The 12,886-nt window shown below is 50.9% G+C and overlaps 1 protein-coding gene across 1 annotated transcript; it reads left to right on the top strand.

Annotated features, from left to right (window-relative positions):
• Positions 1 to 261: 261 nt before the first annotated feature.
• IGFBPL1 (insulin like growth factor binding protein like 1) lies at positions 262 to 11,284 on the top strand. Its single transcript, XM_029201551.1, has 4 exons — positions 262 to 709; positions 8,643 to 8,752; positions 9,394 to 9,510; positions 11,135 to 11,284. The coding sequence occupies exons 1-4, from the start codon at positions 262 to 264 to the stop codon at positions 11,282 to 11,284; spliced, it is 825 nt and encodes a 274-aa protein (XP_029057384.1).
• Positions 11,285 to 12,886: the final 1,602 nt, after the last annotated feature.

Genomic DNA, 12,886 nt, shown 5'->3' with positions numbered 1-12,886 from the left:
TCGGGCAGGTTCCCGCCCCGACTGGGTCTCCAAGAGCCCATTGGCTGTCGGAGAGCAGGTCTCAGAACACCCCTCCAGCTCGGAACCCGGGCCGGGCCAGGAGCCTACCGGGCCGCGCTAGTCCGGGGCCGAGCAGCAGAGTGCGGGAGCCCCGCGGTGCAGGCCCGGCCAATCAGCGACTGCGAGGCGGGCGGGGTGGAGGCGCCGCGCTCGCTGAGCGGAGCTCCAGGCAGAGGCGCCACTGCCGTCCCAGAGCGGACCATGCCACGCTCACCCGTGCTCTTCCTGCTGCTCCTTCTGCTGCAGCCGCAGCCGGCACCCGGCCTCGGGCTCCGCGGCGCGGGAGGCCAGAGCCCCGAGTGCGATCCGTGCCGGCCGGAGCGCTGTCCCGAGCCCGCGCGCTGCCCCGCGCCCAGCATCGCGGCGCGCGACGAGTGCGGCTGCTGCGCGCGCTGCCTGGGCGCCGAGGGCGCGAGCTGCGGGGGGTGGGCCGGCGTGCGTTGCGGCCCCGGGCTGGTGTGCGCGAGCCGCGCCGCGGGGGCCGGGCCCGAGGGCACTGGGCTCTGCGTGTGCGCGCAGCGCGGCGCCGTCTGCGGCTCCGACGGCCGCTCGTACCCCAGCGTTTGCGCGCTGCGCCTGCGCGCCCGGCAGGTGCCGCGCGCGCACCCCGGCCACCTGCACAAGGCGCGGGACGGACCCTGCGAATTTGGTGAGTCTGGCTTCTGCCCTGCACTGCTGGGGCGGGTAAAGAAAGAGGGACCCCGACCCCCTGGGCTGTGGGGTGAAGGATCACCCCGTGCGCCGCGATGGACAGCACTGCACGGGCCTCAGTTTTCCCTCGGGTCAGTTTTTCCTTACCTGGCCAGTTACTTAAGGAGGCCGGGGCAGGAATCCACAACCTGTACCCTTCCTTACCAAACCCATGGAGACACCAGCCACCGAGCTGGTCGTAATTTTGATGAGCCTGCTGTCCCTTTTGGTACTTAAGTAATTGCTGGTACAGTTATTTCCAGGCCTGGCATGTTTGCCTCCAGGAGACTGGGAGTTTGGGGAGCAGGGTGTTCCTACTGGAGATGAGGCAAGAAGGCCCCTGTCCCTGGAAACTTGGAAATAATGTGCTGCCCACTGAGGGGTCTGAGGCAGCCCCCGAAGCACAGGAAAGTCACCGCTGGCTGTTCCTGGTTGGGGCTCCCAGTGGAGGAGAGAGCTGGCTGGTGTTTCCCTGGCTGCAGCCTTGGGCTGGTTCCTTCCAGGGGCTGTGTCAGCCCCTGTGGAGCCACTGCAGAGGTTCCTCCACTTCAAACCTTTGTTTCTGCCCTGTGGCATTTAAACAGTCCTGTCTCCTTTCTTCTCATTCCTGTCACCTGCTTTTACAATCTGCTTTCCTCAGCAGTTAATTCACAGGCAGGTCTCTTTGTTTCCAGACAGGTAACACTTTCACTTCACATGCAGGAGACATGAGAAATGCTGACCAGGTCCCCAGACTCTAACCGGTGCTGATGGTCTCAGATGATTCCTCCCTGGGCTGGTATTCTGTTCCTAAGAGACAGCTGCCTTGAAGGCATTTAGACCAAATCTGCTGTTATGCAGAGGAAACTGAGACCCATGGGGCAAGGGACTCATCCAGGGTGATCTGTAAAGCCTGGCTAGCTTCTGGGTCCCCGGCACCCTATTCAGTACTGTTTCAGGACAGGACTTGATAGTGTTAAGTCAGGCAGGTGGCGGTTGCCATGGTTACCAGAGTGTGGCCAGATGGCAGATGGAAGCCCCATACCCCTAATTCATTGAAAATTACCAAATGACAAGTAAATGTGACAGCCCCTCCACTCTGATCTGTGGGCTCTGAGCCCACCTCAGGCACAGGCCCTGGGAGTAAAGATGTTCATGGGGCCAAACAGAGGCAATTCAGAAGCTGCTCTTAATGATCCCATTAGTGACAGGCATCAGGCCTCCCCAGAATTTTGCTCTCCTTCCCTACCAGCGATTGTGTCATCAGCCACTATCCAGACCCCGGCACTGTTTTCCCATCTCGTTTTGTCCTGAAATGTTTGTGTGGCCCCCCTGCCCTTGTGTCCTGGTGAAGCACGAAGGTGTGGACGGGGGATCTTTTCCAGCCAGAAGGCAGCACCTCATTCTGTGCTGCCCTCAGGCCATCCTTTATCCAGATGACTTGGCAGGAGCACTTTTTAACAATGCCCCTGGGGACCTTGCTTGAAGGGAAACAGACTGTCAGAGCAGCAGCTGTTCTGCTTCAATATTGGTAATAAAATCACCCCTCCTCAGTCCTCACCTGTGCCTTCAAGTAAGCAAGCACCTGACTTTAAGGGAATGAGGCCTCTGTAAATATTAGGCTCCCGCAGTGTGGGAAGTGTTCTTACCCATGCCTCTGAGGGGCATTTGGAAACAGTTTTCAGGCTTAAATTCTGACCTTTCCCCCTACTCTCTGAAATGCCCCAAAATGCTATTAATGAGAGTAATCCTTTGATCAACACACATGTATTGAAGACCCACTATGTTCCCACATAAGAATAATTCTTTGCTGTTGGAAATCGCTTTTGCATTCCATCTTCTTCCTTGATTTTTACAACTACCCTGGCCAGGTCTCACTCCCATTTAATAGAAGGGCAAACTGAGGCAGGCAGAAGAGAATTCCCTGGAGCCACATAACTAGTTCCCAGCTGAGGTGGGGCTCCAGCCTGAGTTTTCCTGGCTGTTTTCAGATGGGGCCATGCACCTCTAGCACTCTGGAAGGTGCTGCAAATTGGCTACCCTTGAATCTTCAGGGGTTCTCAGTCTGAATCCACCTTCCTTTTTTCCCCCAAGGCTTGTTGCTGGTTCCTCTGTTTAGCACCAGGTGATGGCTCCTGAGAGGAACAGGTATAGCTTCACAGAAGGGGAGGCATCTGAGAGGAGTCTTGAAGGATGGGTAGAAAATTCCTGGGTTGAGAAGGGGGGATGGGGAGGCACAGCATGAACGAATACAAGGAGGAAGGAGGTTCTGGGGCGAGTGTGAACAGTGGACCCGTGGGCAGTACCCAGTGGGATGGTTGGCAGAGGAGATGATACCCAGAGTAGTCTGGGGCAGGCTTATTGCAGGCCTTGAGTGCCATGCTGCAGGGTGACACTTCATTCTGTACTGAGTTATTAGTTCCATTTCTCAACAGTAAGGTGGCATGGCGTTGTTGTTACTGTTATTATCAGTAACAATACTGTAATTGTTATTGTTATCATTACTTTAAAAGGCTGCTTTGGGGGAATTCCCTGGCGGTCCAGTGGTTAGGACTCCAAGCTTCCACTGCAGGGGGCATGGGCTCAATCCCTGTTCGGGGAACTAAGATCCTGCATGCCACGCAGGCAAAAATAAATGAAATAAAATAAAAGGCTGCTTTGTTCCATGTATGCACCCTGACTGTTTGCTAGCATTGGGAGGAGGTTGGGATCCTGCAGAAAGCAGGCTGAGGTCGTGTTTTGAATGCTGCATTAAATAGGAACGGGGTCCCGTGCCAGTGCCCGTGGGGGCACTGAGCCCCTGAAGCTTCAGTGAGCTCTCGAGATCCAAAATCTTAGAAAATTCGCCTCGGTTGAAATTCCAGCTGCACTTAGAAACCTCAGTCTGTGCAAGGCGTGTGTTACCAGGTAACCAGGAGAGGCAGCGAATACCACTTTGTGAGAGGGACAAAGAAGGGGGGGCCTCGTGCTCAAAAGCCTTTCATGCCGAGGGAGGGGGCTTGAGGCATAGGCTGCAGGGAGCCGGATTAAGCTGTTTCTGGTTCCACATCCTCACGTTGACTATTAGCATAAATTATCAGGGCTGTTCAGTGTGTTGATTATTAAAGTCTTTGGTTGTGTGCTTTTTTCATACGAGCAGATGGGTTCCTGGCGGATGACTTCTGATATTCTTTCCTTCCCGAGCGCCATTAACTTTAAAGAAATCTCAGAGGCATTAAGGAAGATCTTTCATTCCAGCCATCAAAGACACTCAGTTGACGGGGTGGGGGGACAGATCCCCACACACTTAGCAATATCGATCCCTTTCATTTGTATAGATCCACACGGTTAATAACACAGTCACATTCATTCTCTCCCTTCACCCCGGAGGATGTAGGGCCACAGTCATTATCCTCATTTGCAGATAAGGAGGAAATTGTTAGCAGCTTGCCCAATGGTTAGCGACCAGGCCCCCGGGCATTTGAGTTTCCCTTGGTGCTATTTGGCCCACCCCCAGTGCCCACCTGGGTGACCATTCTGTTACCTGATGGGTGGGTTTGTGCCAGCCTAGCACTTCCAGGGCTGTTGCTGACGCAAGCAGAAGGAAACGAGTGTTTAGCAAGGAAGAACTAGGGAGACAAAGCTGGCACATTCACAGACCGGGCTGACCAGACACCATCCTCCCTCCTGAAAGCCACATGACTCTTGCCAAAGGCAGGTAGAAAGGAGAGCCCTGGCTCTTCCAGGAGCGTGGCAGCTCGGGCAGCAGCAAGGTGAGAGGCTGTGCCCCGGGCTCACCAGAGTGAGGGCTCTGGGCCACGGCCTCTGGAGCCTTCAGGCGGGGCCCGACCAGTAGGCCCACTCACCAGAGGTCAGTAGAGGGCCCTGAGCAGGCAGGGCATCTTCGAGGAGACCACCCTTTGGGGTGGCACAACCTGCCGAGTCCTCAGGTCCCTCCGTGGAAGCCTTTTACAGTTGGCAAGAGGTCTTTTTACTGTCCTCACAACAGCCTGTGTAGAGGGCACAGCGGAGAGAATGGACTCCTGTGCCCATTTTAAAGAAGAAACTGGAGTGTGGCAGAGACAGGATTGAACCTGCCTGTGGTAGTCATATGTGGAGGACCCCAGCGCCACACTCAAATGAGCCCTTGGGGACAGTAAGACCGGGAATGTCCTGCCAGGGTTAAGGACACATTGCCCATTTAATGGTATCTTCACAAGAGCTGTTCCCTGGGGTGATTATGGAGAGTTTCATTTCTGTGCAGAAAAGAGTAAACATAGCAGGCCTGAGGCTGTTATCCTTAGAAAGCCCTGCTGGCGAGGCTGACCCTTGGCTGGTGTCTGAGAATTTGGGTGTGGGGAGGCTTCCCACCGTTTCCAGAACTGATAAGAGTAGCTCACTGTACAAACAACACGGTTTATGCTGCACACCTGCTTTACTTCTGGGAGTCTGGAATTTTGGTACGTAGGAGGCAGAGGCTGGGGGACTGGACCCCAATAAAAACCCTGGGCACTGAATGTCTAGTGAGCTTCCCTAGTACAGGGCACGCCACACGTGTTGTCACAAGTCGTTGCTGGGGAATTAGGCACGTCCTGTGTGACTCCACTGGGAGAGGCTCCTCAAAGTGTGCTCCTGGCTTCCCGGGTCTTTGCCCCATGAGCCTCTTTTCCCTCTGCTGAGTTGCTTTGTCTCTGTTTGTTGTAATAAATCCCAGCTGTGAGTAAACTGTGCCGAGTCCTGTGAGTCCTTGTAGCAAATCATTGATCCTGGGACTTATCTTGGGGGCCCCCAACACAATCCCTAAGGAACTCTTTCTTATTCTGGAATGGAGTCCATATGGCTAACAAATGTTTCATTTTAAAAATCCATGTGGGATTAATGGAATCAGTGTGCCTGGGTTTGCATCTTCACTCCTCCAGGTGCTTCACCTTTCTGAGCCTTGGATTTCTCATCTGTAAAGTGGGGCTAAAAGCACCTACTTCACAGGGCTGGTGTGAGGATGAAAGGAGTAGCAGACATGGAACTCCCTGTCATTTCAGGAGAAGGCAGGATGGTGTAGGACAGAGCTCAGAGCTAGACCGCTGGGCTCATAGCCTCACCCAGCTGTTTAAGGCTGGGTAACCCTGGCTAGCTCCCCCATCTGGCAGCTGGGCAGATTGCTGGAAGGATCGAATGGCTTAAGCCTGTAAACAGAAGGGTGGTATTATTACCATTAATACTATCATGATAATGATGACTGATTGTAAAGAGCTATTATGGATAAAAATATTTTAAATTTAAAATCAGATGTTAAAATTAAAAACAGATTAAGCAACATGAAGACAATTTTCAAGATAACTGAACAATGCTATATCTTGGGTATGGTGGTGGTTACACAGCATATGCATTTGTCAAAACTTAGAACTGTACACTAGAGGAAATGAATGTACTGTATGTACATTTAAAAAGAAATCAAAATTTGAACATCACTTTATCACCAAAAGCAGGGGGCTCTTTTGGAAAAGAAGTGCTATTTTCTGCCTTGAAATTAGTGGCAAAGGCAGTATTTCCAAGATGGTCTTTCTTAATTGTAGTTATGGAAAAAGGGGGAAATGTAAAGAGAGAGAAAGATGAAATGTGATTTACTGGCTTATTCATTTAGGCCTGAAAAGGATTGATGAAATCTCATTTAAAATTTATGACTCTACATGAAAGAAAGTAAAGCATGTTGATTGAGTGTCCCTTTGGAATCTACTGAGGGCTTTGGAATAAGATGCAGGTCTGCTTGTTCCCATGGCGAGCCATTTGACGACTGGTTTGGGCTCCAAAGGAAGTAATGCTGGCAGGGGGTTGTGAATAAATTAGACTTTCTTTGTCATCCATTGCAGATGGGGCTCCGCCAGAGAGCAGCAGTGCTGTGGTTCTTTGTAGCGGTCAGCAGGTGGCTGGGTCACGTTGGGCAATGTTAGAAGCCTAGAACCTTAGTCCATTCAGGGGACTGGCTACACTCGGGGCTTTGGGTAGCGGTGTGGTGCTTGGAGGGCGTTCAGTTGGTCACAGCTGAAGGAGTGAGCTGATCAGGCTGAGGGGGAAGAAAGCAGCCTGGGGTTGAGGAGGGCAGGGTCTGTATTCAACTCACTGGAAGCCATTTGAGGCACCCAAGGTGCTGTGGGGCTCCTGAGCGCAGCCCTGAGATTAATAGGTGGGAGTTACAGGAGGTGAGTTTTAGCTCCAGGTGAGAACAAGGTTTCTAACCAGCAGAGCCAAGGACGGAAGGACCTGGCTTCATAGGTAGTGAGCTCTCCATCACTGGGGGCATGCAAGTGAAGACTAGATGAGCCCGTCACAGATAGGCACATGCTCTTGGGGAGTTGGGCCCCTCCAGTTTGAGACTCCATAGCTCTAAGACACTTTCCCAGAGATTTTTTGGCACCAGTTTGACAGGGTCTGCCTCCCAGTCTGTCTGGAGGGGTCAGGCCAGTCTCATTTCTGCGCCCCTTCACTCCTTCCCTCCATGCCCTTGCTCCAGCCTTCTGTCTCTCTCCCTTTGTTCTCCTTTTTCATTGCAGCCCCACCTAGGTGGGCCAGGGCCCTTTCCCTCTCCAAGGCTGGCCTGTGGAGGGCTGCAGGGATGTCCAAGTCCCCAGGTGAAGCCCCAAGAGTCGTGAACTCTGCATTTTGATGGCCCAAGGGTGAATGTGTTTGCTCTTTTGTCATGCCTTTCTTCGTGGAGTCATCTGTTTAACAGGCCTCCCCTGCCCCCCCACTTGCATATTGTGTTAACTCAAACCCTCAGTTTCACACTCATCACGTGGTAAGATCAGCTCGACAGCCCTGTGAAGCAGGGGGTATTATCCCCATCTTACAGACAGCAGACCTGAGCAGAGAGCATACTCCTCACCAAGCCTCCACACTGCGCCTCGCCCAAGACCCCACGGGGCCAGCTGCGAGGGTGGGTTTGTGAGATGAGATGAAGCACCTGCACTGCAAGGCAGGCTGGGTTTCAGTCAGTCAAAGCGGGCAGATGCCCTGGTCCTGGACTAGGACACACCCCCAGGCCCTCAGGATGGGGAGCTGGGGGCGCACTCCACGTAGAGGGAAGGCAGGGCAGGGCAGGCAGGTACGCTGAGGGCCGGGCGGAGGGCCTGAAAGCTGAGGCAGTTGGACTTGATTCTTTTAGTTCCAGTGTGAGCAGAGCAGATGCCAGGCACAGGGAGAAGGGCAGAGTGTGGAGTATCAGCTAAGAATGTCTAACTCAAATGCCACATGCTCTCCTGTCCCGTCCAGCAAGCCCACACCCGCCCTGTCCTTTCTGTAGTGTGCTGGCAGCCTAGCACCACATTGCCAGATTCCCTGATTTACCTTTCTCCACGCAGCAAGGCTCGGTGTCCATGCCTGCAGTTTTATCCTCGGGGATGGGGAGGTATGTGGAGCCTGTGATATGCAAATGAGCATCTTGAACCGCAGGGGGTCTCAGCAGGGGGTGAGGGCAGCTGTTCTGCATGGCGTTATTCTTTGAAATGCCCTCCATGCGGAAGGAGAAAAGCCCATCTGGTAGAAGACTCTGCCTTGGGTGAAATGACACCAGCCCCTCCCGGAGCCTGGCGCACTGTCAGTGTAGTTGAGCTGTAAGCGGATGGCAGCTGGGGTCCTGGAAGGGATCCTGGGAGGCAGTGTGATGAGACCACAGACAGACATGCTGGGCGACTTTGAGAAGTCGCCTTTCCTCTCTGGATCCCTGTTTTCCTGTTGGTAGAACAAAGGCAATGTAGGAGGAAACAAGTAGGCATCCTTCCAGGTCTAAGAAAACTCTCTTCTACGATTCCTTGCCTATGAGTGTGTCCTTTCTGTTGGGAGCTCTCATCTGCCCCAACATGCTCTCTGCAGGCAGGGTATCTTAGATGTGGGGGGCTTGATCAGGGTCAAGGCTGTCTTCCCTTGTCTTCTTCTCCCAGCTCCTGTGGTCATCACTCCACCCCGGAGTGTTCACAATGTCACCGGGGCACAGGCGTCCCTGTCCTGTGAGGTGAGAGCTGTGCCTGCCCCAGTTGTCACATGGAGGAAGGTATTTATATCCAAGAACTTCTCTGTGTGTGTGTGTTTGGGGGGGGGTGGGGTGTATAAATGTTTTTTAAGGGTGTGTGTGTGTTTATATGTGAATTGGAGGATTAAAAAAAAACTTATGTTCCACCCCTCTGCCTCCAGATTTATGCCTCAAAACTTTTACCCCAAACCTCTCCCCAGAGAAGGGGTGTTGCCATTTGCTCCCTCTGCCACTTAGCTGTCCAGGAAGTTCTGCTGTTTATCTAGCCTAGGTCAGCTGAGATGAAGTTAGAGCTTCCTTCACTGGATCTGGGTTTTAGAAAGACTTGGCTGGTGGCAAATGACCCAATCCTATTCCAAAACTAGATCTTTCTGCAGTTCAGTTTTTGAGAGACTGGCATATGTTGTCTCCTTATCTCAACAGCCCTGAGAAAGGCAATGAGATTCTGATAGTGGTGGTGTCTACATCTTCGCTGTCCAGCAGGGGGCACTGTCTGTACATACGTTCAGGCTTAGGAAGAAACTGGCATTTAATAGGAATAAGAGATACTAGGGTCAGGCTTCAAGTCAGCAGGAGAGTGAAGACAACGAGGGTGTCTGTGGAGTGGTCCTTATCCAGAAATGCTTTTTCTAAATCACTCCTGGTTTTTCTGTCCTCTGTAGGTCACACGGTCTCCTGAGGGCACTCAGGTGCTGAAGGACCTGCCTGGGGACCACATCAATATAGCTGTCCAGGTGCAAGGGGGCCCTTCTGACCACGCAGCCACGGCCTGGGTTTTGGTGAGTATCTCATTTGTTTAGGATTATTGGCTATTATTGACTGGCCCTTATAAAGCACCTTTTATATTTCTATAACATGTTACACCTTTCAAATACTCTGATCCATTTCTCCTTGGACCCTACAGTAACTGAGAGGAAAGCAGGGCAGGTAGTATAACCCCTGAGAGCAGAAGTGATCTTCAGAGGTAGGCAGAATTATGGCCCCGGAAAGATGTCTATGTGCTAATCCTTGGAACTGGTGGATATGGTATGTTGTGTGGCAAGAGGGGAATAAGGATGGAATTAAAGTTGTTAATCTGCTGACTTTAATAAAGTTATCCTGGGTTATCTGGGTGGACCCGATATAATCACAGGAGTCCTTTAAACGTGGAAGAGGGAGGCAGGAGACAGAGCCAGAGAGATGGCAGTGTCAGAAGACATGAACTACTGTTGCTGGCTTTGAAGATGCAAGAGGGGGCCACAGGCCAAGGACTGCAGGCAGCCTCTAGAATGCTTCTCTTAGGGCTTCTAGAAAGAAGGCAACCCTGCTGATGCCTTGGGCTTAGCCCACTGAGACCCATTTGGACTTCTGACCTCAAGAACTGTAGATAATAAATTTGTGCTGTCTTAAGCCATTAAACGTGTGGTCATTTGCAACAGCAGCCATAGGAAGCTAATACACTCGCCTGAGACCACGTGGCTGATAAAGACGGAAGATGGCAGATTCACATCCTCCTACAGGGCTCTTCTATGCCACGTGCGGCAGTTTGGCTGAGAAGAGGGAACGCCCTGTGTTTAAAAGGGCGATGGAGTGACGAGATAGGGGCCCGAGTGGGGCTAGTTACCCTACCTCTCAGAGCTTCAGCGTCCACAACCATAAAAAGAGGGCCTTGGACTAGACCATGTCCAGTGACCCTAACAGTCTGTGACTTACCTGTGAGTCTCCTGTAATGTGAGGATAACGATGCTCCGCCTTCAGCCACCATGGGATCAAAATGAGATGGGGTGCACAAACCCTCTCCAGTCTGTAGTGACTCACAGTTGAGAGAAGCTGTTATGACGAGAGAAAGTAAGAGAGGAGGGAGCTACCGTGGATCTCCTCTGCAGGGGCGTGAGACGGGCCCTTGAGGGTGTCCTCCTCATTCCACCCCCATCTCGGCCAGCGTGGGCAACTTCTCCACCCAGCTCAGAGACTCAGAATGCAGTTGGGTCCATGGCTTTTTCACATCAAGCATATTCCCCTCCTTTTATTACAAGGAGAGGTGGGGGAAGGTTGTCTCTGGTGTTATTTTGGAAAGGCTGCGTCCGTTGGGAGCATTTGAGGGCTATTCTGTGGTCAGTAGAGTTTTGTTCTTTTAGTTTGCAGTACTTTCCTTGGAATCTATACCTATCACCTTCAATAAAAGGACCAGGTAGCTCACAGTAAAAGGCAGAAATGCAGAGGAAGCATTAAAATGAGAGCCAGGATAGAGAGGGTACTGAGAAGGAAGTTTAACTCTTTCTCGGCAGCCAAGGCAAGAAGAGAAATAGAGGGTGAGCTCTGTCTTATTTTGAAAAGGAGTAAGTGTTCAGAATCATTAAGAACTAAATAAGTAATTTTGCTATGCCATATATGACTGTACAAACTTGCCTGTTTAACTTCTAGATCAACCCTCTGAGGAAGGAAGACGAGGGAGTGTACCAGTGCCATTCAGCCAACGCGGTTGGGGAGGCCCAGTCGCATGGCACAGTCACCGTGGTGGATCGGAGCCAGTACAGAGCCGCCCGCTTCCCAGGTCCAGATGACCACATGTGAGGGGGTAATGTGCATGTTCCAAGTCATCTGCAGTATTTGTACACCTGTGTCACGGGAGATTGAGATGAGTCATAAGATGCATAATAAATAAGAAGAAAAATACATGAATCAAGGAAACCAGATAAATGCAAACCAAGAGTAGGAACATATTACAAAATTGGCAGGTAGACTCTGTGGTATGTTCTACACACGTATCACACTGGGCTTCCCACTAGGATGCAAAGTCAAGAGCTGTGAGTGTTACGGGTGTCCGTCAGGTGAAAAAGACCACCTATTTTTTTCTATTTCTCCAAGTCCGCCCAGTGAGGGTGCTAAGAGAGCAGATGTGGTCACTATGACAGCACCCAGGTGAAAACACGCCCGCAAAGAAGACAGTCTGAGCTTCATGGGTCTATTCCCAGGTTCTTCCTTGTCTGTAGCTCTGCAAGTAGTTAGAGCTTCTAGAAACAGGGAGGAAAATGTAAGGTGTAAAATCGTCAAATAGGAATTCAGTGAGGAGATGGCTCTTAAAGTTGCCCTCCTGATACTTAAGTTTTAGTTTTATATATATGTGTATAGTTATATATATGTATCAAAAAGTCAAGTATTGAGACTTTTTGTCCTGTACACTTGTATGTATACTTCTGCATGTACATATGTGTGTATGTATGTTTCATGTTTTAAATATATGTATAATTTGTAAGTACATATATTTATATTTTAAAAACAGAAATGATACCAGGGTATGAATATAGTCTACTATAAATGAGTTTTCAAAGGGGTCACAAAGAGCCATGGAATTTTAATACCATTGCCACAGCCCAGTCCGTGAGTTCCCTCTACAACATGCAGAATTGGCCGTCTATTGCTTGCATACCTCCAGGGACACAGAGCTCACTACCACCAAACAACCATCTGTGGATTTTTCCAATAGTTGAAAGTTTTTCCGCATGTTAAGCTGGAATCTGCCTCCCATCCATTGGCCTTACATGTATTTCCCAGACCCCCACAGGCGTCTCTGCTCCCACCGGCACCACTCCTGGTTGGGGAGAGATTTAAAGTTAGCGGCATTTCCCCCACCTTCCATCTAACACATAGTTGACTACGACAGAGCAGGCTTTTTTTCTCTAATTCTTTTCCCTCTTTTCTTCTAGGGTCTTAGAAACATTGATTACAGGATGATGGAAAAGTCAAGTCATGGATCTTGTTTGCTTTGTGAAGAATTGGAAGAACTGTGTTTGTAGATAACCGCTTTCGTATGTTTTTAAAAATTAGATGCAAACTAGATTCGTATGCAGATGTAGTTTTTAGCAGGGCAAACACTGGGAAAACAGACTGCATGTAGCCTTTTTATACTTCTGAAATGAATAGCTCTGTGAGAATTCTTTTTTTAACTTCTCCCTCCAAGGGAAGGTCACCTTAGGTATATTTGTAATTCTAAAGGGCTGGACCGAGGTGTGTGTCAGCTGTGACTCTTTACCTCATTTGTCTAGGGCTGATTAGTGACTTAGTATGTGTTGTAGGAAGAGGGGGGAGGGTCCTGCTGTCCTCTGCCTGACCTCTCTAACTTTGCTGTGTGAACTGGGTAGGTCCCTCCCTCTCTGAGCCTTGTTCTCTTCAGCT

Source organism: Monodon monoceros, unplaced genomic scaffold (genome assembly GCF_005190385.1).
Source record: "Monodon monoceros isolate NGI ecotype Baffin Bay Population unplaced genomic scaffold, NGI_Narwhal_1 Super_Scaffold_5, whole genome shotgun sequence".
In the NCBI taxonomy this organism is placed as follows: Eukaryota; Metazoa; Chordata; class Mammalia; order Artiodactyla; family Monodontidae; genus Monodon; species Monodon monoceros.
This window is presented reverse-complemented; position numbering and strand designations above follow the sequence as displayed.

Bases quoted from the DNA above. Each gene is read 5' to 3' on its own strand.
- IGFBPL1 (XM_029201551.1), top strand. From the start codon at position 262: ATGCCACGCTCACCCGTGCTCTTCCTGCTGCTCCTTCTGCTGCAGCCG. The intron at 710-8,642 runs GTGAGTCTGGCT...TTCTTCTCCCAG, and splicing joins GGACGGACCCTGCGAATTTG to CTCCTGTGGTCATCACTCCA. The intron at 9,511-11,134 runs GTGAGTATCTCA...TTTAACTTCTAG, and splicing joins CAGCCACGGCCTGGGTTTTG to ATCAACCCTCTGAGGAAGGA.